The 25,703-nt window shown below is 34.0% G+C and overlaps 1 protein-coding gene across 4 annotated transcripts in view; it reads left to right on the forward strand.

Annotated features, from left to right (window-relative positions):
• PHF14 (PHD finger protein 14) overlaps positions 1-17,226 on the forward strand; it is a 232,582-nt gene extending 215,356 nt beyond the window's left edge. For all 4 annotated transcript variants that reach the window (XM_055347355.1, XM_019031603.4, XM_055347353.1 and 1 more), the window contains one exon: positions 17,030-17,226. In XM_055347355.1, coding sequence (XP_055203330.1) covers positions 17,030-17,098 — 69 coding nt within the window. In that variant the 3' untranslated portion in view covers positions 17,099-17,226. The remainder of the gene's footprint in view (positions 1-17,029) is intronic.
• Positions 17,227-25,703: the final 8,477 nt, after the last annotated feature.

The following is a 25,703-nucleotide window of genomic DNA, read 5'->3' on the forward strand; positions in this document are numbered from 1 at the left end:
TTATCTTGCCTGGCTTTTGTGAGGATTATAAATAACGAATGTAAATACAAGCCTTTAATAATATACAATAATATATTCGTAATATATTTTGTATATAGGAAGTACTCAAAAAGTCAAAATTATTATTTACTTGATTCCCATGCTTCTATATAGTAAGGAATTCATTCATATATCCAATAACTATTCATAAGAACTATTCATTGAAAGGCTACAATATGATAGGAATAAGACTAACTTATAAGGATATCGTAGTAAGAAAAACAGAAAATCTGCTGTCGTGGAGCATGCACTCTAGTAAGGAAGACACAATCTGTAAATAACCAAGTGGATGATCATTTTATTGTAATAAATGTTATGGAAAACAATCTGAGTGATGGAGGAAGGGCAGATTTTGTGCATAAAGTCAAAGAACTCCTCACTTACTGATACCTGCATGACAAGAAAAATGAGCTATACAAAATAAAAGTCAGAGGAAACACCTACTGCACTTTGTTCGGGAATCAGAGGGAAGAGCAGCATGTTTGGAGCCAGGTGAGGAAACTGAACTTGTGAGCAGATCGGAGAACTCATTGAGGCCAGAAAGGTCAGAAGGGCCTGATGATGTACTTTCTAGGTCATGGCAGTAGTTTGGATTTTACCCTAAATACAAAGCTACTAGAGAGTTCCAAGCATGGGTGGATTGTGATGTGATGTGTGTCTTACAAAGATTACTGTCTCCTATATAAAGAATAGGTATACAATTATAAAACCAAAGCAAGGAGGCTGATTAGGAAGCTGTTGGATTAATCCACAGGCAAGAAACATGATAGCTTGAACTAAGATGGTAACAGTGGAGATAGAAAGCCCTAGACAGATTTTAGATACCCTTGGGTGATAAAGATAACAGGAGTTGGCTATAGAGTATAAGAGAAAGGAAGGAATTAAGGAATGACCCCTAGAGTTTGTGTTTGAACAACTGAGTCTTATAGACCAAGTGAGGTATAAGTCTTTTTTAGTGGGGGTAGGGGAAGTTTAGGGTTGGGAATCAAGAATTTGGCTTTGTACATGGTATGTTTGAGGTCCTTATTAAAAGTTTAGTGGAGACAAGTAGCAGTTGAAATATGAGTTTAAAGCATGGTATAGATGTGAGGGCTGAAGATATAAATGGGAAAGTCATCATAAAGTAGTTGGCATTTGTGGCCATTTAGAGTCATCTCCAGATAACTATTATCAAAGGATAGCAGTGTTCTAAGGACAGCATTAAACAGAGGGAAAAACTCACAGAACTAGAAGAAATTTAAGAGGCCAATATTGTCATTGGTAAGGATTCTTTAACAGAAAACCCACCTACTTTTAATATTTCATACCCTGTATGTTAAAAATTGAGAAAATTGGGTGGTTATAGGATTAATTAAAGAAGACTTTGTTTTCTCACATTATCAGTGTGTTGACTTTCAACCTTAGACTTACTCCCATGGCCACAAGATGGCTACAGAATCTCGAAGTATTGTGTCCTCACATTATAATACATAGAGGCAAGCCTATGGAAGTGGTCCCTGCCTGTGTGTGTGTGTGTGTCAGTGTGTGTGTGTGTCTGTGTGTGTCTGTGTGTGTGTGTGTGTGTGTGTGTGTGTGTGTTTTAAGAATAAGGAATACTTTCCCAGAAGCTCCCCTGTAGGCTTCCATACATGTCTTATCCAGAATCAGTTCATGTCTCCGGTAGGGTCTACCGTGATAATGATAGACAAACACATTTGAAAGAAACTAATGGATTTAACCAGGTTATTTATATGGAATTTACATTGCAGTGAAACTTCATTGCTATGACTTGGACTATTTACTAAATAATTACTATTGTGTTTATATTAAGGAATACTGATATTTACCATTTATGTATACAGAGTTCCTCAATTTAAAATCACATCCACTTGAGTATGTGTGTGTCTGTACATTTGCATGTATAAAAGAAAAACAAAATGTAAACATCATTTCAAGAAGGTGAATTAAATTACTTTTAATTTCTCTTCCCATTCCAATAGTCAGTATTTCTAAAAATCAAAGATACAAATATAAAAATGCTTTGTATTTGTAAGAATATGGCCTGCTTTCGTTTAAGCAACTATATGCCTAAAAAGGTCTTAAGTCAATTTAATAAACTATATTTGTCTAATTTCTGTACCAAATCATTATTTAGTCTTCTAAATAATAGTCCTACCTAGACCTATATTGGTCCTACCTAGATTCCCAATATTGTTTTCATATCAGTTGGACTATTATGCTAACATTATTGCTTTATTCAGAGAGAAAGAGCATTAATTTACATTCTCTACAATGACAACATCATGCAGACTATAGAGTAACTCTGGGAAGAACTTCAGTTAAAAATGCTAATCAAATGCCCGTGGTGTGACTTGGAGGAATTATTTAATTAATAGCCTTTTCCTAATTACTACTTAGGAACAAATGTCTTTAAATGTAATCACTCACCCACTTTATTTATTTATTCTTGCTGTCTATGAATAATACAATTATATTGTAATACAAACAGTTGAAATTGCAAGATCAAGAAATTAGAGTGACATAGGTAGAATTGGCTTCTATTTAATAACATAATGATGGTTATTTAGCTAGAAAAAAAAAGCACTGTTTTTGAAGATCCTTAACTATCTATCTGTAGGTACCTATCTTCACTACAGCAGTATGTCATTAATGATTAAAAACTGTCATAAAGTTAAGCCTAGAAAGAGGAAAGAATAGACTTTATTGTGCTTTCTGTGGGCCAGGATTTGTGCTAGGCTCCTCATATTTTATTTTATTTAATAATTTTAGTCATCAAAAATAGTTACTGCCATTTTGTAGATGAGAAAACGAAGTTCTAAAAGTTTAAGTGATTTCTTCAAAGTATTTTTGGGTAGTGTAGGTATCAAAGTTAGGATTTGAATCTGGGTTTGCCAGTCACTGACAACAAAGCCCAAATTTCCTCCACTACACAATTGCATAGAAGAAACAGAACAAATATGAAGTATGTCAGAAGTAACCAACCATGAGCACTGTGTAATGCTAGAACCAGAAAAGCAGAATTCACAACCTTTCTGTGTTATTTTCCACTACTTTGCTCTTTCTCACTGGGCTTTGGCTGACTTACCCTTCCCACTGTTCCCTTTACTTAGAATATTCTTCCCTCCATTGTTTGCTTGGCCAACTCTTTCTTATCCTTCATGTCTCATTGCATTAGTCATTTTTTGGAGAGTAGGGGACTTTGCTGAAATTTTTAGATCCTTCTACTAAAAGTCACATAGCACTATGTTTTTCTTTCATTGAATGTGTCATAATTGCAATGATACAGTTTCTTGAGTGATCAGTTGTTTTAGTCAGATTGTAAACTCCATAAGGCAGGGACAGTGTCTGTCTTATATACAATGTTTTTTTTTTTGTTTGTTTTTTGTTTTTAAGCAACTAGCACAGTGCCTGACACATAGCTAGCTAGTTGATGTTCAATCAGGGAGGAATGAATAGATGGCTTATATAGCTTGCTGCAGATCTGTTTTCAAGTAAGATATTTTAAAATTTTATTTTATAAAATAATTTCGTCCTTATGTTTTATAGCCTATATTATGAAATATTGGGGAAAACTTTATACTTATATAGTATCTAATAGGTAATAGAAACCATTGGCTAAATGAATGCATTTTCAGACAAGCTTTATAAGTGATTTGATACTTGCCAAGTGGCCTGTTTTGTGAATCATTTAAGTACATACCAGTGGTGGTTTTCATTATGGTAACAGTTCAAAACAGTTTTAAACATTTAATCATTCTTTAATAAAAGCGAAGTAGTAGCTAAGACATAACCAGTAAATCCAAGATGTGGAAATAATGAAAATAGGGACGTTATTTTTGACACTGATAATAAAGTGCCACTACTGAGGAATTTTTTTGTGTGAAATTTTCTAAAATAGTATTTTAAATTTTTCTTGAAGCAAATTCAATTTCTTTTTAATCCATGAAAAATTAATGTGCCATGGGAGAAGTGTTACTTAGATATCTAATGAGCTATTACGTTCCAATAAAACTGAAGATTAATGGGTTCACTCTGGGGAAAATAACATTCCATTTGAAATAAGGATATTTGAGGCAACTTAATCTGTTCACTTGGTAGTAAAGTTTTAGAAATTCACTTTCTGGCCGGGCCTGGTGGCTCATGCCTGTAATCTCAGCACTGTGGGAGGCCGAGGCGGTGGATCACCTAAGGTCGGGAGTTCGAGACCAGCCTGACCAACATGGTGAAACCCTATCTCTACTAAAAAATACAAAAATTAGCCGGGTGTAGTGGCAGGCGCCTGTAATCCCAGCTACTCGGGAGGCTGAGGCAGGAGAATCGCTGAATCCAGGAGGCAGAGGTTGCCGTGAGCAGAAGTCGTGCCATTGCATTCCAGCCTGGGCATAGAGCGAGACTGTCTCAGAAAAAAAAAGAAAAAAGAAAAGAAATTCACTTTCTACACTTAAGTTTATTTCCAAAGCATATAATCCTTGATGTTGAGTTTACGTTAAAAGAGCAGTATAAGTTACATTGAGAAGTATTTGTTTTAAAGATTCACAATACTCACCTTTGGGCATGAGGAAGGGTATATTATTTTGATATCATAACTGAACTCTGTAGCATAGTAATCATAAAAATAGTGTCCTTATATGTTGTCATGGTTCAGTTATCTTTATCACCTCCGTGTATACCTGATGCACTTTATTATATACTTTCTCCATTGCATTGTGATTATTTGCATGCCTCTCTACCACACTGGAGCATGAGATCCTCTAGGCAATAAAACATCTCATTCATATTTTTCTGCAACACCTTGCTTAGTATCTGGCACACAATCATTGTTCAATAAATTTTTGAGGGAGGAAGAAAGGAAGGATTCTAGGAATAGACGTGACTTCAAGAGTTAATATCATCTTAAAAAGACAAAATGTCTAATATGAGTCAAAGGACTAAATGTATTCCAAACTCTTCTAAAATGAGAACATTATTTGATCAATACAATAAAGTCTGTTAATGGGTTACCAAAAAATAAAAAATAGGTGTTGATTGCCAAATATTTTTACTTTGTTTTGACATTTTATTCTTAATTCAGTCTGTCCTAGATCAAACGATGCTTCTATGGAGAAATTTCTTAAGTACCTCTTTTTCCCTATATAGTAGACATTGTTTTGAAACCCTTGATTAAATGTACTGAGATAAAATGTCAGTATTAATAAGGACATCTACCTCCCAAAGAAACTACTGTTGAAGAAATAAAAATGGATCATATTACATTTTTACCATATTACAGTTGAATAATTTTCTAATGGTTCTTAAACTGCAAGCGTTTAAAAACATGACAATGAATTTCATGTGTTAGACATCACTCAGTGTTACTGAATGACTGTATGATTCTACTAGCTGGCAGTAAATACTCATTTATAGTGCGGAGTCTGTAATGAGCTGAAATCATAGAAATACTGAAACCCCGTTTTCCATAACTCTGATTGCCTCTGCACATTATTTTGGCAGGTAACTTTATAGTACTTGAAATCAAGTGTACTTCTAAATCATCTAACAAAAATTAGATGTTTGGTTTTATTTTTTGTTGAGATAACTTTAGATTTAAAAGAGTTGTGAAAATAGGATGGAGTGTTCTGATATACCCTTTACCCAACTTCTCTGTAGGTTAACATCTTATATAAGCATAGAACAATTCTCAAACCTAAGAAATTAATCTTAATACAATACTGTTAAACTGTAGAATTTATTTGTATTTTACCGGTTTTGCCACTAGTGTTCTTTCTCTGGACCAAGATTCAATCCAGGATCTCCTGTTTCATTTTGTCATTATGTCTCCTCAATCTCTTCCAGTCTGTGGCAATTCTTTACTTTTTCCATGCCTTTCATGACCTTGACACTTTTGAAGAGTACTCTTCAGTTATTTTGTAGAATGTCCCACAAGTTGGGTTTGCTTAATATTTTCTCATGATTAGATTGAGTTTGTGCCTTAATGGGAAGGCTACCATAGATCATAGGTGATGTCGCTTCTCTGTGCATCAGAGCAGGGGAACATGATGTCAGTATACATACTATACATTACTAGTGATGTTAGCCTTGGTCCATCAGTCAAGGTAGTATTTGTCAGCTTTCTCCACTATGAAGTTACTTTTTTTATTTTGCTTTAACAAAGTAGTTTTAAATCATTTGAGTTTGGAAGACAGCTTGGGGAGCTGTTTTATTTTTAAGTCACTAAGCAGTTTTAAAATCTGGTGAAGAAATTGATTTCATATTTTTGTCAATCTAGTATTTTCATACAAATAATGGGGATTTAAATAAGATATCTTAGGACTCTTTCGCCTTTAATATTCTATGACTTGATGTCTCTAAGGAGAAATATAAGAGAATAAGAGAGATGTTCCATGTATGTCATAGTTGCTTACAGATTAGCCTGAAGTCCATCTAAGAATTTGACTGGCTTTTGAAATGAATACCTTGACATCATTCTGCTTAACAAGGGTGTTGTACACTGAAGACGTCTTTTACAGTTTCTAAATTTCCTAACTGAAAATCTATTATCTAGATATTTTGTTATTTAGATACTGAGTTGTTTCTTAGTCTCAAAATTGTCAGTTTAAACTATTTACAGTTTATCTGGCCTCAGAAGTAATAATATTAAAAGATTTTAAGTATTGAAATATTTAAATCAGGCTATTTTATGTCAATGCAAATTATAGTTTTCACTCTGAATCTTATAAACTTGAGTCAGTGAAATCAAGTTCTTATGTAGGTAATATTATTTTCCTTAAGAAAATTTGTTACCTTTCATTTTTTGAATATCTGTTATTTATTCTAAAGTGATGTTAAGATTGTTACAATGCCATTTATATAAATTCTATTTGTTTTTGGTTTTTGACATGATGTGATCTATAACTTTTTAAGTTCTGGGGTGCAGAATGTGCAGGTTTGTTACATAGGTAAACGTGTGCCATGGTTTGCCTAGAACATCAAGACTCAGCAAAGGAAATATAAAATTATATTTTTAGTATTTCTGCTACTTTTTATTGTGATGTCAATTAAATGGCCAAAGATGATGATTGTTATTTTTCTGTTTTTTTCTGAGAGAAAAATATATATTTAATACATATGAAATGATTTTCTTAATTTTCAAAGAAAATATTCAAGCCAATCATAATAAAGATGATTACCACAATAGAAAAGTGGGCAAAAATTAGGAAAACTACATTCGTGACTTTATCAATGTGGGTATCTTGGTTATAAGATTACACTACAGCTTTGCAAGATGTTACCATTGAGGGAAACAGAGTAAAAGGTACAAGGGATCTCTGTATTATTTCTTTCAACTGCATGTGAACTACAATGATCTTAAAATTAAAAGTTCGACTTCATTTTTGAAAGTACAGAAAATTTAGGAAAGGCAATTTATAGAAAGAAAAAATTCTAATAATAGATGAAAAGATATTCCTTTTTATTCAAAATGCAAATAAAAAGGGAATGAGAAGCAATTTTCCTCTTCTATCAACTTAATAAAAAGGTTTTCAACTTTTATTTTAGGTTCAAGAGGTACATGGGCAGGTTTGTTACATAGGTATATTGTGTGATGCTGAGTTTTGGGGTGTGATTCATCCCAACACCCAGGTAATGAGCCTAGTACCCAGTAGTTAGTTTTTCAACCCTTATTCCCTCCTTCCCTCCCCATTCTAGTAGTCTCCAGTGTCTATTATTGCCATCTTTATGTCCCTGTGTACCCAATGTGCTCCCACTTATGAGTAAGAACATGTGGCATTTGATTTTCTGTTCCTGAGTTAATACACTTAGGCCTCCAGCTGCATCCATGTTGCTGCAAAGGACATGATTTCATTCTTCTTAAGGGTTGCATAGTATTTCATGGTATATATGTACATTTTCTTTATCCAGTCCACCATTAACGGGCACCTAGGTTGATTCCATGTCTTCGCTATTATGAACAGTGCTGCAGTGAACATACAAATGTGTGTGTCTTTTTGGTAGAATAATTTATTTTCTTCTGGCTATATACCCAGTAATGGGATTGATGGATCTAATAGTAGTTCTGTTCTTAGATAAATCTCCAAACTACTTTTCACAGTGGCTGAAAAAATTTACATTCCCACCAATAGTGTATAAGCATTCCTTTTTCTCTGCAGCCTTCCCAGCATCGTTGTTTTTTGACTTTTTAATAATAGCCATTCTGACTGGTATTGAATGGTATCAATGAGATACCATCACAAAAGAGATAATATCTTTTTGATTTGCATTTCGCTGACAATTAGTGATGTTGAGCATTTTTTCATATGTTTGTTGGCTGTTTGTATGTCTTCTGAGAAGTGTCTGTTCATGTCTTTTGCCCACTTTTTAATTGAGTCATTTGTTTTTTGCTTTTTGAGTTAAGTTTCTTGTAGATTCTGGATGTTAGATCTTTGTCAGATGCATAGTTTGTGAATACCTTCTCCCATTCTGTAGGTTGTCTGTTTACTCTGTTTATAGTTTCTTTTGCTGTACAGATGCTCTTGAGTTTAATTAGGTTCCATTTGTCAATTTTTGGTTTTGTCGCAATTGCTTTTGAGGACATAGTCATAAATTCTTTCCACAGGCAGATGTCCAGAATGGTGTTTCCTAGGTTTTGCTCTAAGATTCTTATAGTTTGAGGTCTTACATTTAAATCTTTAATACAACTTGAGTTAATTTTTGCATATGGTGAAATGTAGGGCTCCAGTTTCGTTCTTCTGCATATGGCTAGCCAATTGCCAGCACCATTTATTGAATAGAGATATTATGACTTTTTTTTAATGGCAGTATAGAAGTTTGGTAAAACTTAATTTTAGGGCCTGAGCAAAAAAAATATTTTTCTCTCAATACAAGTTTTAAGTTTGATACAATGAGCTGAGTGTTGTATTAAAATTTTCGTTGTCCAGTGAGAAGGATAACAAAATGCTGTCATATTCTATTAAAGAAGGCATTGTTTCTACAGTGGCCAATCCTAAACAATTCATGATTCTTGCTTATATTAATGAATAAGTAATATACTTGTTTTTTTGTGTGTGTATGACAAACTTAGTTATTGCTGAGTAATTTTTAGTCATTTATGTCTCTGAAAATTTTAATGGGCCAATCACTGATTTTTATTCAATCTGAAAAATCTGAGTATGGAACTGTAATTTGACTAGTGATCTTGACTATCTTGAACATTTTTAGATATTATTTTTAGATTTTAGATAACATTTTTAGATATTATTTTTGCCTAAATATTTCAAAAGCAGGTAAAAACTTTAAATGAAAATATTATATTTTATTTAAATAAAAATATTATATTTTATTTAAATAAAAATATTTAGATTTTAGATAACATTTTTAGATATTATTTTTGCCTAAATATTTCAAAAGCAGGTAATAACTTTTAAATAAAAATATTATAAATGAAGGAGAGTTACCAATGTAGGAGCCTCTTAATATAGATTTCTAGCATACACTTCATGCGTATTTCCCAGATATTAGTAGTTTACTACCTGAAGGAAAATTTTCTATTGTCAAGACCGTAAGTTCGTCAGGGTTATCAAACATACTCACCATAAAAGAATTCACCTGTCAGAAAAGGCTGTTTACAGTATTCTTAGTCCCTTCAGATTAGCACCATATCTTAAAAATGTCTTTTTTTTTTTTTTTTTTTTTGAGACAGAGCCTTGCTCTGTCTCCCAGGCTGAAGTGCAGTGATGCAATCCTGGCTCACTGCAACCTCCACCTCCCAGGTTCAAGCGATTCTTGTGCCTCAGCCTCCCAAGTAGCTGGGACTACAGGCCCACGCCACCATACCCGGCTAATTTTTTGTATTTTTAGTGGAGACGGGGTTTCTCCTTGCTGGCCAGGCTGGTCTCAAACTCCTGGCCTCAGATGATCCACCCACCTCGGCCTCCCAAAGTGCCGGGATTACAGGTGTGAGCCATGACGCCTGGCCAGATGTCTTAAACACCTACAAATATTCATTATAAAAGTTGTAGCTTTTCAAGTTTATGGAAATATATAAATTTATAGAATTGGGATTGTGCCCATTAAGGGTCTACCCTAACTCATACTTATCATCCATCATTGATTTCCTTTCCTTTCTTTATCCTAGTTTGCCACTGTCACTTGTCACTCACTGATCTTTGTTGCCTTTAGTGTAAATATGCCCTCTTCAGATGGCTGTGCCAATCCTTAGGGCCTTTTTTACCCCAGATCAGAGGGAGTCCCTCTTGATCCCAGGTCATACGTGGGAAATCCAAAGTCTTTTTTTTTTTTTTTTTTTTTTTGAGATGGAGTTTCGGTCTTGTCGCCCAGGCTGGAGTGCATTGGCGCAACCTCCGCTTCCTGGGTTCAAGTGATTCTCCTGCCTCAGCCTCCCGAGTGGCCGGGATTATAGGCACACACCACCACTGCCCTATTTCTTTGCTACGAAAAGCTGCCACAAAGAAGTAAAAAGTTACAGGAGGAGCTAAAAACTTACTCTACTCAATCTGCTCCAGAATCATGAATTGGAGAGAGAAGTGATTGCTCAAGAAAAGAAATATTTATGTATTCCCATACATGAAATTAGAAATTTGTTACTGCCCTTTTTCTATCTTGCTCTTTAAAAAATATTTGCTATTAATAAATAATGAATGAAATGTTGCAGTATTAAATAAAGGGAGATCTCTTTGATTATCTTTTGTTTGCATCACTAAATAGAGAAAAAAGGTAAGGTTTTTAAAAAGAGCTCTATTCTACTTAATGATATATGTGTTTGAGCTGAGTTTACTAAGAACATCCCAAGATACTTTAATTTCGTAATATAGCCTTAGAATTTCTAATTAAATATGCAACTTGTATCATACAAAAAATTCTTGTGCTTTTTACAGTAAATTAAATTAAGCATTTCTTGTAAGTTCATTTCAGTATCTGTCATGGCTCACTAAAGTTGGAATTCAGTTGTAAAATGGTATATTAATTGCCTTTTGTATTAAATGAAATAAGAATCTCAAATATGCAAAGTCAGGAAATTTAATTGTGGTCTTCAATTGCCCATTCAATGCATTGGAAAACTGAATGCAGAAGTATAGAAAAAAAAAGGCCAAAGGTTGTTAAATGTAGCATATCACACACATTTCGCACTTTACTTAATGATCCAAGTGTTTATTACTATGAGGTAAATGCACCATTTAAAGAATTATGGTGGAATTGTAAAACGTTAAAAACTCTATAATTAATTTCAGTCTGAAGCATGCAGTGTGCTCATTTTGCCTAAAACATTTTCATTATCGTCAGTATTTTTCCAGTTATTAAGATAAATTCTTTCTTCATTGTGCAGCACTAGCATATTTTCTGTATTAAAAACACAGTTTTAAATGCTGTTGAGAGTTATATATCTAGCATATGTTTTTAAATGAATAAAACAATATAGTTTTTTGACCACAGATGGAAGCGATGTAGTGTATCTGTTTTTCTACACTTGTTCCGTAGCTACCAACAGTTAGAACAGGTTGAGTGTCTACATGTTTTTTCCCTAAAAGCTATATATGTATTCTTACACTTTTAAAATAAACATTATTAAAGTATAGTGATAATTCTGACTCTTAATTTGGATCCAGTTATAATAACTGTTCCTTCTCTGGTCAGTAAAAGGAATATTTAAAATCTAAAGAAAATATCATAAGAATATAGAAACATTTTAAGTTAGTGCCTGTCTGCACCGTCTCACTTCATTTTACTGTTGTACCGCCATGTATGTTTGCCTGCTATGAAGAACATATTTGGTAAAATAAAAAGAAGTGACATCTTCTCTTTGTATTCATAGAGTCTTGTAACTCTTACTTATTTCTGGAAATAGTTTGTTCATATGGCCAAATTATAAAAGGACTTAGTAAAAGAAAGCTATGTTTTCTGATTACAAAGGAAATCTATGCTCACAGTGGGAAAGCAAGAAAATGTGGCAAAGCACAGATAAGAAAATAAAAATCAATAATATCAACATTATGAACATTTTAGGTACTTAGGAATTTGGGGTAGAATGATGGAAAGCAAACTATTAATTATAGCTGTATATTTCGGTGTAGAGGCTACTACAGGTGCCTTGCATTTGTTTTCTCATAAAATCTATGCCCATACATTTTACTTACTTTATTTGAATTTAGGAAACTTTCATTAGGTAGCCATTTTTATTTTCTGTTTCTTTAATCATTTTACTTTGAAATAATTTTAAATTTACAGAAAATTTGCAAAAATAGTGTAGAAATTTCCCATTTGCCTTTTATCCAGCTTCCTGTAGTGTTGCCATTTTATGTAACCATAGTACAATTATTGAAACCAAGACATTAACTTTGAGAGGCTGCTACTACTCTAAGAACCATTTTTAAATTTTACCAGTTTTCTCACTAATGTCCTTTTTATGTAGTCCAGGATTCCTCACTGCATTCAGTCATCATGTCCCCATAGTCTCCTGTGATAGTTCCAAGTCTTGTCATTCATAACCTTGACATTTTTTTTTTTGAGACGGAGTCTCGCTCAATTGCCCAGGCTGGAGTGCAGTGGCATGATCTCCGCTCACTGCAGCCTGCACCTCCTGGGTTCAAGTGATTCTCCCGCCTCAGCCTCCCGAGTAGCTGGGACTATAGGCGCCCGCCACCACACCCAGCGAATAATTGTATTTTTAGTAGAGACGGGGTTTCACCATGTTGGCCAGGATAGTCTTGGTCTCTTGACCTTGTGATCCGCCTGCCTCGGCCTCCCAAAGTGCTGGGATTACAGGCGTGTGAGCCACTGTAGCCGGCCACCTTGACATTTTGAAGACTACTGTTTAATTATATTGTAGAGGGTTTATCTGATGTTTTCTCAGATTAGAATTAGGTTATACCCTGTTGGGAAGGATACCACAAACCAGAGGTGATGTGCCGTTTTTAATACATCGTGTCAGGGTGTTAATATATATTATTGGTGATATTAACCTTGACCATTTGGTTAAGGTGGTGTTTGCCATGTTTCTCCATTATAAAGGTACTTACATCAACATCTATAAAGATATAAAGAAGTAATAGGGAGAGTTGCCCCTTTGTATAATCCTTTTATATAAAGGATTACAAGAGTTTAAGAAATCTTTTAAACTTGGCAGTCTACAAGGTAAACATAAAGTTATCTGAACTCATAGAGTGTAATTTGTATCCAGGTATTACCTGAGTGATATAAATTCCAGATGCTAAAATAGTTGGCCATTGTTAGGAGTTGGTTACGTCCTAAGAGGAAGGAAAAGAATGGATAGGTTTTATTAATTGGCATCAATTATTTGAACTATCATGAGAACTAAATCACATTTATAAATAAAGAAAAACCGAGGGTCTCCTCTATCACAAATTGATAGTGCAAGCTGACTAACATTTAAACAAAATCTTGCAAGTTTTATTTAGTGATAAGATAAACATGGCAGTGTGTTTACTTAATTTCTCTGTTAGAATAACTCAGTCTCATATTGCCACCTGGAGTATCAGCCCATTATTACATGGTCCATCTGTGCCTAGAAATGACCATTCTCACTACAATTCTGTCAGTGTAAAAAGAGCAAGGCTAAGGAACCAAATTTTGTCATTTGATATTACAGGTGTTACTGTTAATTGAGTGCACATTCTTGAAATTTCACGTATAACTAGCAGATCTGCAAAGTTGTTATAGTCAGTGTATTTTTTTAGAGTATGAATTAACAAGTTTAAACATTAAGAGGTAAGCCTGTCTACTTTCCAGTAGCCTCAAAGGGTACATTTTCTTTACGATTGTTTCAGAACACTTCATGAAACAAATGTTAAACTTGTCAGGGCTGTCACTAAGAAAATGATCCATGTAGCCAGGGTCTTCTTTCATTGGGAAACAAACAGATGTCTTATCTCAGCAGAGAGAAAAAAAAAAACCCTGCTGTATATCAGAAGAAATTTTTGCTTACCTATAATATCCAGTAGTAAAGAAATGCTTTGGTAAAAAGCTTCCTTTGCAATTTTATTTATTATGCAGTCATTTGTCAATTATATTTTATTTGCTGTCTGAGTTACTTTAATGATTTTTATTAATCTGGAACTGCATATAAATTCTTACAAAAATTGACCTGCAATGTGAAAAACATAAATTAGCTCTTCCAAAAAGACTTCCCTAGAGCTTTATTAGATCAAATTTTAATGTTATTTATGATAAAATCTATTACTATTATTTTGATAATGTTATAGCAATTTTAATATTATACTCTAGCAATTAGAGTGGAATGCCTTTTTCACCCCTTCATAATCCTTTTCTGCACCTAGGTTACAGCTCTCCTTCTAAAAGGAAGAAAGAGATTGGCTCTTATTTGTTATATAAGTGACTTAACAGCATAAAAGGCAAGATGTTTTAAGACAAATCCTCAGCACAAAGAAAGGTGTGAAACAGTTATGTACCTGTCCTGAACAGCAGGCAGTGTTAGAAGGCATGCATTTATGAACTGTACTTTATTACTAAGAAAAATTCAACAACAAAAAGACAAACATTATATTAAGAATGTTACTTAACTGGCATATCTATATATATATTATCCATATATTTAAAACATATTCAAATTAATGGAAGTTGCAAATTTTTATTTCATTTAACCATGTTCCAATAGCTTATATCCATAGTTAAATATGAAAGCAAAGTATATAAGTACCTCCTAGTCCTTGGGGTTATTATTAAGTCTTTACATTTGTGTTTTGACTTAGGGCAGCAAGGTTGCTAGAGAAAACTAGATAGCCAAGCATGTTAAACCGGGAAGTCATACGGTGCAGAAACTTAGTAGACTGTCCGTGTGATAAAGGCTCCATCTTTCTTTTATAAATTAAAGGGTATGAGCTTGATAATGGCTGTTTTGGCTCATGTTGCTTCAAACATTTTTGCTTATTTTTATTTTCAGTGTTGTTATATAGTAAGTTAAGATTGCTAGAAGTGTGAGTACTAGCAATCTTAATTTACAATAGTTAAGAACAATATTGTGCTTTTCCAAATTATGTGTTAATTCAGGCATACCTTTTATTCATTCATTATTCCACTGTTTCACATAGTTCAGAAAATATTGATTGGACTACAACTATATACTAAGTATGTCCTGTTAGATGGTAGGAATGTATAAGATACAGAAGATAAAACCTTCCTTTGAGGAACAGATGGACAAATTCAGTGCTACATATCAAAAATTTCTTGCCATCCGTACCTGCTGATTTAACACTTTCTAACAGTGTCTCTCCTGAAGAAAACAGGGGAAAGTGTAGAGGAAGATTTACTTTTTATTATAATGTAGTTAAAATGTAATCTCTAGGCTGGGCGCAGTGGCTCACGCCTGTAATCCCGGCACTTTGGGAGGCTGAGGCGGGGCAGATCACGAGGTCAGGAGATTGAGACCATCCTGTCTAACACGGTGAAACCCCGTCTCTACTAAAAATACAAAAAAATAGCCGGGCGTGGTGGCGGGCGCCTATAGTCCCAGCTACTCGGGAGGCTGAGGCAGGAGAATGGGGTGAACCTGGGAGGCGGAGCTTGCAGTGAGCAGAGATCGCGCCACTGCACTCCAGCCTGGGCGACAGAGTCCGTCTCAAAAAAAAAAAAAAAAAAAAAAAAGAAATGTCACCTGTAGGAACTTTTGTCTAAAACTGGAAACCACATGTTCATTAATAAATTTTCGAGAATCAAACAATGTATCTATTCACTGGAGATAAAATAGGGAAAAAATGAAATGACAAACAGTGGCTATCATACTTGGAAAAATATATCAAAGTTACATTGCCAAAATGATATTCAAAACCCCATTCCTGGTGGTCTACATATCTATAATGATTCAGATCGGTTGATAATATTGATAATTTCTCTACTTTCCCAGTGTTAACAAAGTCTAAATCACAGATTCTGTTGAGTTTAGAGAAACAAAGTATATAAAAAAGCTTTTTTCACCCGCCTTAATCATTACTGGCAAGTGTGTAGTTTGTCACAGAAAACAAATATGCATACCTTGGTTTGCTTTTACTTAATAAAGTCAATTCACAAAGTAGAGTTCAACAATTATTTAATTCAATGATTTAATTTGGTTTCATCAGATACAGAGATAGAGTGGTATGTTTGATGATATTGATGATTATTACTGTTGTCTAGAAATACTTAAATTGATGTTTATGCTTTAATTAACTCAGAAGAGTACCTTTATGTCAGTTAATAAAAATAAATAATCTTAAATGATAAATCAGAAATGTTAGGAAAGCAAGACTGTTTTGTACTTGGGTGTTGTTGAAGGAACATGTATGATGAGATGGGTTACAAATTGTAAGATGAAATATTTTTCCAGACTCTCATTACTTATACTTTGAAGGTTACCATTTAATACTGAACACAAGATGCACTTCATTTCTATGAAAGCAGACATTATGATGTCATTTCATCTATTCACCATGTTCCACAGGAACCTGCTTTGAATTATGAGGCCACCACTTAGAATTGAAACTGTAGAAGATTGTAAGCATTCTAAGCCTGACATGCACATGCTTCCTATTTTAGACCTCACTGATCTTCAGATAACATATGGTGGTACAAGTAATTGGAAAATTGGCACACCTGTCAAGAAAGTATACTAGATGGGACAAAAAAATGCCATGCTGGAGCACATGAAGTGTCTTAGAAATTAAATTTATTGTTTTTTATCAAGCAGTGAAGTAAAAATATCTAGCTCATCCCCTGCAAAGAACACTTTTCAGTGGCAGGTGTTTCCAAAGTGATTTTTAGGGCATTGTTAAAATTGGTTGCTTTTAAAAACATACAGAAAATTTTAATGTGTTCTATAAAACAGCACCTATTGCAAATATTTAAATGTTACATAATTTTACCATTTGTGTTTAGGATTATTAGAATCACAGTAGTTCATAGTTCTACAGGTGCAGTTAAAATGTGTCAAGTATAGCTGATAAATGCCCTAAAGTTTATATTTTAATGTTTTCTAAAATTTATTTCACAGGAAGATGAAGCTGAAAGAAAAAATATATCTCAGGAGCTCAACATGGAACAGAAAAATCCAAAGAAATAAAAGATTTTCTGTAGTGTTTTTGAAAAGTTTGCAGCTTATGTAATAGCAGATAAAATTTCTAATTGTAAAATGTTAAATTGTAAAATCTAATTTGCAAAATGTTCTCAATAAAGTCATTCAAAATGAAATAGGAGCTTGTATTTGGAATTCGTATATTTTAGAGTAATTTCGACTTTTTTATTCAAAAGCTGGACCTTTAAAAGTTTTTAAAAGGAGAAAAATTCTTAACTCAAATTTGAGAACAGAGACAGAATGTTATTTTTTTGTAACCTAACTGTTAACACATTTAAATGACCTAAAAAAAAAACTCTGAAAGTCTTTTTTCTTCTTACTAGACTCTGTGTTCTTCTTTAAGGGCCTTAACATAATTCTGATTATCAATATAAAGAAAAACCAACGTAGTTCAAAAATGAACAGGGAATGCTTGCACATGAAAATGGTTAAAACCAGTCAATGCCACAAGGAGAAATACTGTTTCCTGATTTCATCTATTTATGTATTACACGATACTCTAGAACTGCAGGGAAAGACTAAAAAGAAATGATAATTTGACGGTCTCTGGCAGAAGTAATGCCATGATTTATAATTTATAAAACATTTACTAAGGACCTGCTGTGTGCAAGGTCCCACACACTATTCCTGGACATTTCAAGAATAGTTCTTTTATGTATTTCTTTGGCTTAGAAATTTTTCAAAATTCATCTGTCCTCTATCTTTTATCAGAGTTCTCAGTAACCAGCCTCTTTACTCTCCCCGGTTCTAATTTCCAAGCTGCCATTTGCCAACGACAGGAAGAGCAATGAATCTGCTTGCTATTTGCAGAGCCAAGTGTTTTTGGCAGATGTCTTTGTTTGATTATTTAAGGCAGAGTTTCTTAAAATGAGAGGCAGAGCTTTGGGAGGCTTGCAAGAGAATGTGAGAATGGGATCAGTGTATTTGCCTTGAAGCCATATTATATGCATTCAACAAGCCCAATAAATGTGTGACAGCAGGACACGGTGGCAGCTATGATACATTGGGCTGAGATGGAGGAAACTGCAAGTAGTTAAGACAGAAAAATCAAAAGGATGGTCTCAAATAATCCCAGTACGCATGTCAGGAAAACAGCTAGAGCCCACAGATGGGATCCCTGGACTAATGAATTCCCCGGATGAATTTTGGAACAAAGACTTTAAGCCAAAGAAAAGGTTGAGATGGCAGTTCAGAGTCTGCAGGGAGCCTTTGCAATAAGCAAATATAAAAATTAATTTGACATTTTTCCCACATCAGTTTATTTCAAAATACCCACATTCACATAGATTTGGGTCATATCAGTAGTTTTACTTTTAAAAAGAAGAAATAATACATGATTCACATAAAAGCTAACATGTTGCAGGTACTTTGCTAAATGTTTAACGTGTCATGCCACTTAATTATGAACTTACAGGTTAGGTACTATTGCTTTTACCATTTTACCAAAGATCAATCCAAGGCTTAGACAGGGGAAATAGATTAACAAAGGTTATGTAACTTGTAATTGGCAGAGTAAGAGTTCAGACTCAAGAGTGTTACCACAGAATATGACACTTAATCATTGTGTAATACTAATACCATATGTCATTTGTTCCACTGTCTTTCCTAAAAATGTAGAGTCTTATTAGCACTTCATTCATCACCTGCTTCTTCTTTAGTTATTTCTCTTCTCCAATCTCTTAGTTGCGCTTTAGTTTATTTTGAAGACTTTGATATAAGTAAAATAAGTGAAAGCATTGTAACCACTATTCTGTGTGCTCCGTAACATGCTAATCCTGCTTTATGTTTTTTTTTTTTAACATCAAGTTATGATGGAACAAGGATGGAAGCACCTATTTCTTCTCTAAGATTTTTCAAGAAATTTTTGGCCATATTTTTCAGCAGATTGTTCAGTTATTAGTATGCTGTTATCTCATCATTTCACACTTGCATTTATGAAATGAAACTGTTAGTGTGAGTCACAGTGACACTTAGCCACCTTGCAGGCATTTTAAATATTAAATTTAAATGGTATCTTTGATCATTTAAAACCCAGTTTTCCTTTTCAGAAAGTTTTTCGAAAATATATACCCCTTGGTTTAGGGTGGTCAGTAATAAAGTAAAATCAATTTACATTTCCTTTAGGAAAAATTTCTGTATGAATCACTCAGATTTTTAGGGCTCATACCATTATGTTGTGTATATACACATGTAAGTCTTAGAATGCTACAAGATTATGTGACTGTGATTAAGCCAGTCGCTTTGAGTCAAATGTTGTATATTTTATATAGAATGTTTTACATATTAATCGGCTCAGGCTGCCATAACAAAATGCCTGAGTGGGTGGCTTCAACAACAGATATTTTTTTTCTCACAGTTCTGGAAGGTGGAAGTTCCAGATCAAAATCCAGCAGGGTTCAGTTTCTGTTGAGGACTGTCTTCTGGCTTGCAGATGGCCTGCATCCTACACGGCCTTTCCTTTGTGCACGCACAGAGAGAGGGAGGAAGTGAGTGAGCCTCTGGCATCTTCCTGTAGGGACATTAATCCTATCAGATCAGGATTATGATCTCTTAACCTTAATTCCATCCTTACTGCAAATACAGCTACCCTGGGAGTTAGGGCTTCAACATAGGAATTTCGATGGGGTGGGGGAGGAGGGACACATTCAGTTCATAACAGATTTAAATAAAGTCCAAGTACCTCTGTTATAATAATTCTGAGCTATGTTAAGGAGCACTGGCGCAAAATCCCAGTGAAATGTCTATGGCAATATAGATTAGATGTATTTAGGGAGAGTCCTTATAAACGTTGATAACTGGGATATCTATAAGTCGATTTCTAAAGAAGACAAACCACTAAAAAAAATGTAGCTGTTTTGTTTACCTCTTTATCCCTATTAGCTAGCTCATTTTTTGGCCTATACTAGGTGTAACACTGCGACTGTAAGTCAGCCTGTAACTTGCACTGTAGAATACCCTAAGAACAAGAATTTTATGATACCTGTATGATTTTTACTTACTGAACCGAACTATCTTCTCTTCATGCTAGTTATTTGAGTTGTATTTCTTCATACCTTCCAAGAATTTAAAAATAAAAGAACTTTAAATGAGTATTTGTTTCCATCATATTTAGGAAACGCATGTTTTTTTAAATTGTATCCGGTATCATACTCTTTCCTCCAGTCTAGGGAACAAATAGCAGAAGCGGGAAGGGATATTATGCTACTCTTGAATGGAAATTGCTGGGCACTAAGATGCTCAAGTTTTTTAAATCATTCAACAAAGCTTTAGTAGGACTTACTATAAGATGTACTGTTCTGCTTATCACTGGGGATTCAATGACAGACAAGCTTACTGTGCGGTTATGGTCTTGAAATTCTTAGCTTTTGAAAAAGAGACTCCATGGTTTTATTTTTCACTGACCTCACAGATTACATAGTAGATACCACTAATGTTTATACTCTTTAAGTCAATTTTATTGGAGTATATTTTACATAAAATTCACTCATTTTGTATGTGCAATTGAGTAAGTTTCAACAAATACATATATTCATGTAACCACCTCTCCAAGATATAAAGCATTTCCATCACCCGAAAAAGTTATGTCCTTCAGTTTTGCAATCATTTACACACCCCCACTATAGCCACCGATCTACTTTCTTTATTTGTTTTCCCTTTTCTAAGACTTTATACAAATGGAATTATATCATACACGTCTTTTGTGTCTGGCTTTCTTCACTCAGCATAAAGTTTTGACATTCATCCAAGTTATTGCATGACTTCATTTCTTTTTATTGCTGAGTACTTTTCATTGTGTGAATATACTACAATTATACTGTATGAATACTACTACAATGGAATATATACAAATGGCCAAAAAACACATGAAAATATACTCAACATCATTAGTTATCAGGAAAATGCAAATTAAAACCGCAATGAGTTACCACTGTATACCCGCTGAAATGTCTATAGCTCTGTTATCAAGTATATAAACAGCAGCTATTAAAAATGTGTAGCTATTGAATACTTGAAATATGACTAGTCCCAATTGAGATGTGTTGTAAACATATACATCAGATTTTGGAGCTAGAGTGCAAAAAAAAAAATCCATAATTTTTATTCTGATTACATGTTAAAATGATAATATTTTGAATAGATTTGATTAAAATTTTAAAATAAATTTCAACTATTCTTTTTAAATTGTGGCTACTAGAAAATTTGAATTTATATATTATAGTTTCCATTGTTTTCCCACTGGACGGGCCTCCTGGGCTATAATTTGAAGGCCAATGATGAAATGTTGGTAAGGTTATGAAGCAACTGGAACTCTTATACATTGTTGGTAGAAGTGTAAAATGATACATTATTTTGGCAAAGAGTTTGGAAATTTCTTATGAAGTTAAACATACCCTTAATATACGACCCAGTGATTCCACTAATAGATATTACAAAAAGAAATGAAAGCATGTGCCCTCACAAAGATTTGTACATGAATTTTTTTTAAGATCTTGCTATGTTGCCCAGGCTGGATTTCAACTCCTGATCCTCCTACCTTGGCCTCCCAAAATGCTGAGAGTACAGGCGTGAGCCCCACTGTACTCAGCCTTGTACATGAATATTTTTAACAGCTTTATTTATAGTAGCCCAAAACTGGAGCTAATTTCTTTTTCTTTTCAAGTAAAAGTCACACTTCATACTGGTTATTCTTTTCAGAAACCATTTGTCACACTAAGCTGTGTGGTGTAGTTCACAAAATTAGGGTTTGACCCTTGATATTTTAGGGGGGAAATTTGATGTGTAATATTTATAGCAACAGTGTAAATGTTAGAAAGAATCACTGTCTATAAAACATGTTAATGAAGACCTAAAAAAACTAAACAATATACAAAATTTTTTACAAAGCCAACATTCAAAAACTAGTCAGTTCATATCTAGAGGCAAAAAATAAAAATAGTGTATATCTTATTTGAAAACATTTAATGTAGTTAGAGTCTTTAAATGATTTCACATTGTTTTAGTGGTTTTTGAATGACCCTTCCAGTTAGAAATACATTTAAACTCAATTTTAAAATTATAAAATTATAGCTATATCTTCTGATAAATTGCATCTACTTTCCTGGGGATTAGAAAGCTTGAATGAGGGGAAAAGCAGAGGTGTGTGCCCAGTTGCTCCAATTTTAAGTCTATGAACAATTTTGAGTCTATGAACTGCTTTAGGTTTCATTTTTATACATACCATACCAAATAGGACATACTCTTCTCAGGATATAGTCATTTTTCATTTGTGACTTTCTAATCATCCAGATAGAATGGGGTGAGTCTGAGTAGTTTTGTTCCTCTAATAATTTTTGAGAGGAGATAATAATATTCTTATTGCTCACTTTATATATGTATATTCTTTCTGTAAAATGTTCTTAAGATTTTATACAAATGAAATTATGTTATACATACCTTTTGTGTCTGGCTTTCTTCACTCAGCATAAAGTTTTGAGATTCATCCAAGTTATTGCATGACTGTAATTATTCCTTACACTAATGATTTTCCTCTAAGCTTAAACAGTTGGAGGCATTTGATATGTCTGTACTCTCCTACATTCATTATAAATTTGTCTACTTTTTCCCAGATGCAATAAACTATTCCTCTTTAAATTGAATGTATACCAAACAAAAAAGGGGAATCTTTCCTACAACTGCTTCTTTCACATGGCTACATCAGATTTATTTTGAAGCCCGTTGAGAAAGAAGAAGTAAGTTCATTTCATTGCTTCGGCATTTCCCCAGTGCCTGGAGTCCTTGAGGCCTGCACGTATTTCTACTGGTTGTGTGCTAACACTGCTTGGGACTGAAACAACGTACTTCTGACATTAGGCTCAACAAGATTCACTTTGAATAGTGAAAGTTGATTAGAAAACTACTCCATTTCTCATTACCTCAAGAAAACAATTTTTACATAGCCATGAATGAGCAAATTTCACCCCCATCCAAGACTATCCTGAGCATTTATAGCAGGTAATAAATGTCTTCCCATGGTGAATTCAATGTGAAGTCCAAGGCTTTGTTATCTAGAGAGGAAGTTAAGTGCTAACAGCAACAGCATGAAAACGCATGCAGCTATGGTATAATTCTGATTTGTTTTAGAAAAACTATTAATTTCCTTGTTACAAAGCCAAGTAAGAATAACCCTTTAAAACTCTTGAACCATGAAAGCCATTTTCCTTAAGGGTTTTAAATTTGGGAACAGACTCATGAAATTTATAGCTTTGATGAGATATTCTTTGCCTGCAGTCAAGATGAGAGCTAGATCATTGGTTTCCCAGCATGACACCTATGTGTTCTTGTGTGCACTAGATATCATTAAGCTCATAATAATACAGCCAGCATCACATTTAACGTTTGAAAGGTTCACTTTTGTCTCGTAGTTTACATCTTTCATTTGCACCTATTGCATGCTAAATATCCCACTCTAGAAAATGAGATACACTCTACCTATATTGATACTGTCGATGGAGTAAAAAAAAATTACTATTTTCATATCCATGACTTTCAAGCTGCAAAGAGTCAATAGATAATGACTTCTAGAAACAATAGATAATTGAATCAGATATTACATGTGTAAGTCTGAATATGAAAACCTTCTCTGACATATAAGGAGCAGAAAATGTGAATCTCCATGATGCATGTCAGTTCCAACTGTTATCATTTTTAATATTATGTTTAATTCTAAAGGTAATGCAAGATTATTATTTCTTTTAAAGATAGATGAGCTTTTTCAGGATATTCTGATTTTAAGGCAATGAGAAAGGCAGCTTATTAGGTAGTACCTAATGATCAGAAACAGATAATAAACACTGCAGGAATCCGTCATTGTATGTTACATGATGAAATAACATGAAAAAACTCTGAAGAAAAGAAAACTATTGTTTTCAAAATTCATTATTTTCTGACATTAGGTAATGAAATTGTGATTAAGGAACATATTTCTGCAAGCTGTTTCCTTAAATTTGTGCAAATGTTTGAAGGTATTTTATCTGTAAGTTTACAATTCCTTTACCATTTATTATTATCAACAATATCAAACATATACAAGACTTGAGAGAAGAGTACAGTGAATCCCCAGGTACTCAGGACCCAGATGAACAACTATTAAGATTTTTGCCATGCCTGCCTTCTGTCCCTTCTTTCCCTTTCTACCAAATTGTCTTAAAGCAGATCCCAGATAGCCATGCTTTTTAACATGCATGTTTTTCTCCTCTCAACAATTCTTTTATTATTAAATATGTTTAATATATACATATTTTTCCATGGCAGATGCATATTTTGTTTTTGAATAATGTAAGATGGTCAATAGATTAATATATAATGGAAGATTGGATGACAGTACATTCTGCCTAATGCACTTCAGACTATGTTTTTAGTGAGATTCAAAAGAAGATTTTTGTTTTGATCTTTTTAATGGTGATGATGTAAGAAGCAGAAATTATACAGACTCTTAGTTCACATTGGCATTTTTTGCACCTTAGGCAGAAAAACAGAACTAATCAGAGCTACAAATCATAAAGGAGAACACATTTCAACCTCCAGAGCATTGTGGAACTGAGATATCTTACTGATGATACTAACAAGAGACAAAGCTAGCACATTCAGCAATGCCTTCAAAAATGTTACCTTGTTAGTAAAAATCAAATTAACAAATAGACCATCTGTTCGGGGTTATGATTATTTCTCCTAGGGAATGCTTTTTTTGAGACTATATATTTTTGGCAAGTATTGATTTGGGATTTATGTATTTGATTATATCTAACTCTAGAAGTCAGGAATAGTCTTACAGAAAATGTTTTAGTAGATTTCCTTCATTGTCCCTAGACACATCACATTTGGGAGTTTCTTATTCCCTCATCCTAGTTCTAGTCTACCTTTCCTGGGGAACAATTTCTGCTCAAGACCTTTCCTCCACAGCTGCATCTTTCCTAGACCCCTCTAAAATCAACCTCTTTTTCCTTCTCCCCTCAAAACCCAGAATCTCTTTCCCACGGATTCCACATCCTCCTTTCAGTTATAACACAAGAAAATAGTTGAAAAATATGGTGAGTAAATTCTTCATGAGTATATTAGTCAGGCTAGACTAGGATATGCTATGAAAACAATCCCTGACATCTCGGTGGCTTAAACAAACAAAAGTTCACTTCTCACTCACACCACTACCTGATGTGAATCAGGTGGCTCTTCTTGGAGAACTGCCTCATTGATTCATGTGTTCATATTGCAACTTCACCATTTGAGTGTTCTTCGTGGAGAGCAGTAGGGTGGGGGCTGGGGTGAGATTGAGAGAATGAAGAATCAACTCATACTTCATTCCTTCAGACTCTGCTGCATCACTTCCATCCACATATCTAGTGGCAAGAACTGAGTGCCATGGTTCCAACCTAAGGATAAGGGAAGCTGAGAGAGGTAAGGTGGTCTTGGATGTGTGCCCGATAAGAGGCAACACTGCTAACTAAACACAGAGCATTGAATATATCTCAATTCCTTTTCTTGTCATTTGAAAACTGTCTTAACATATTTCCCCCTCTACCCAGAAGCACTGTAATATATGGCATGACTCTTAAGAGCA

This window comes from Gorilla gorilla, chromosome 6 (assembly GCF_029281585.2).
Source record: "Gorilla gorilla gorilla isolate KB3781 chromosome 6, NHGRI_mGorGor1-v2.1_pri, whole genome shotgun sequence".
Classification (NCBI taxonomy): domain Eukaryota; kingdom Metazoa; phylum Chordata; class Mammalia; order Primates; family Hominidae; genus Gorilla; species Gorilla gorilla.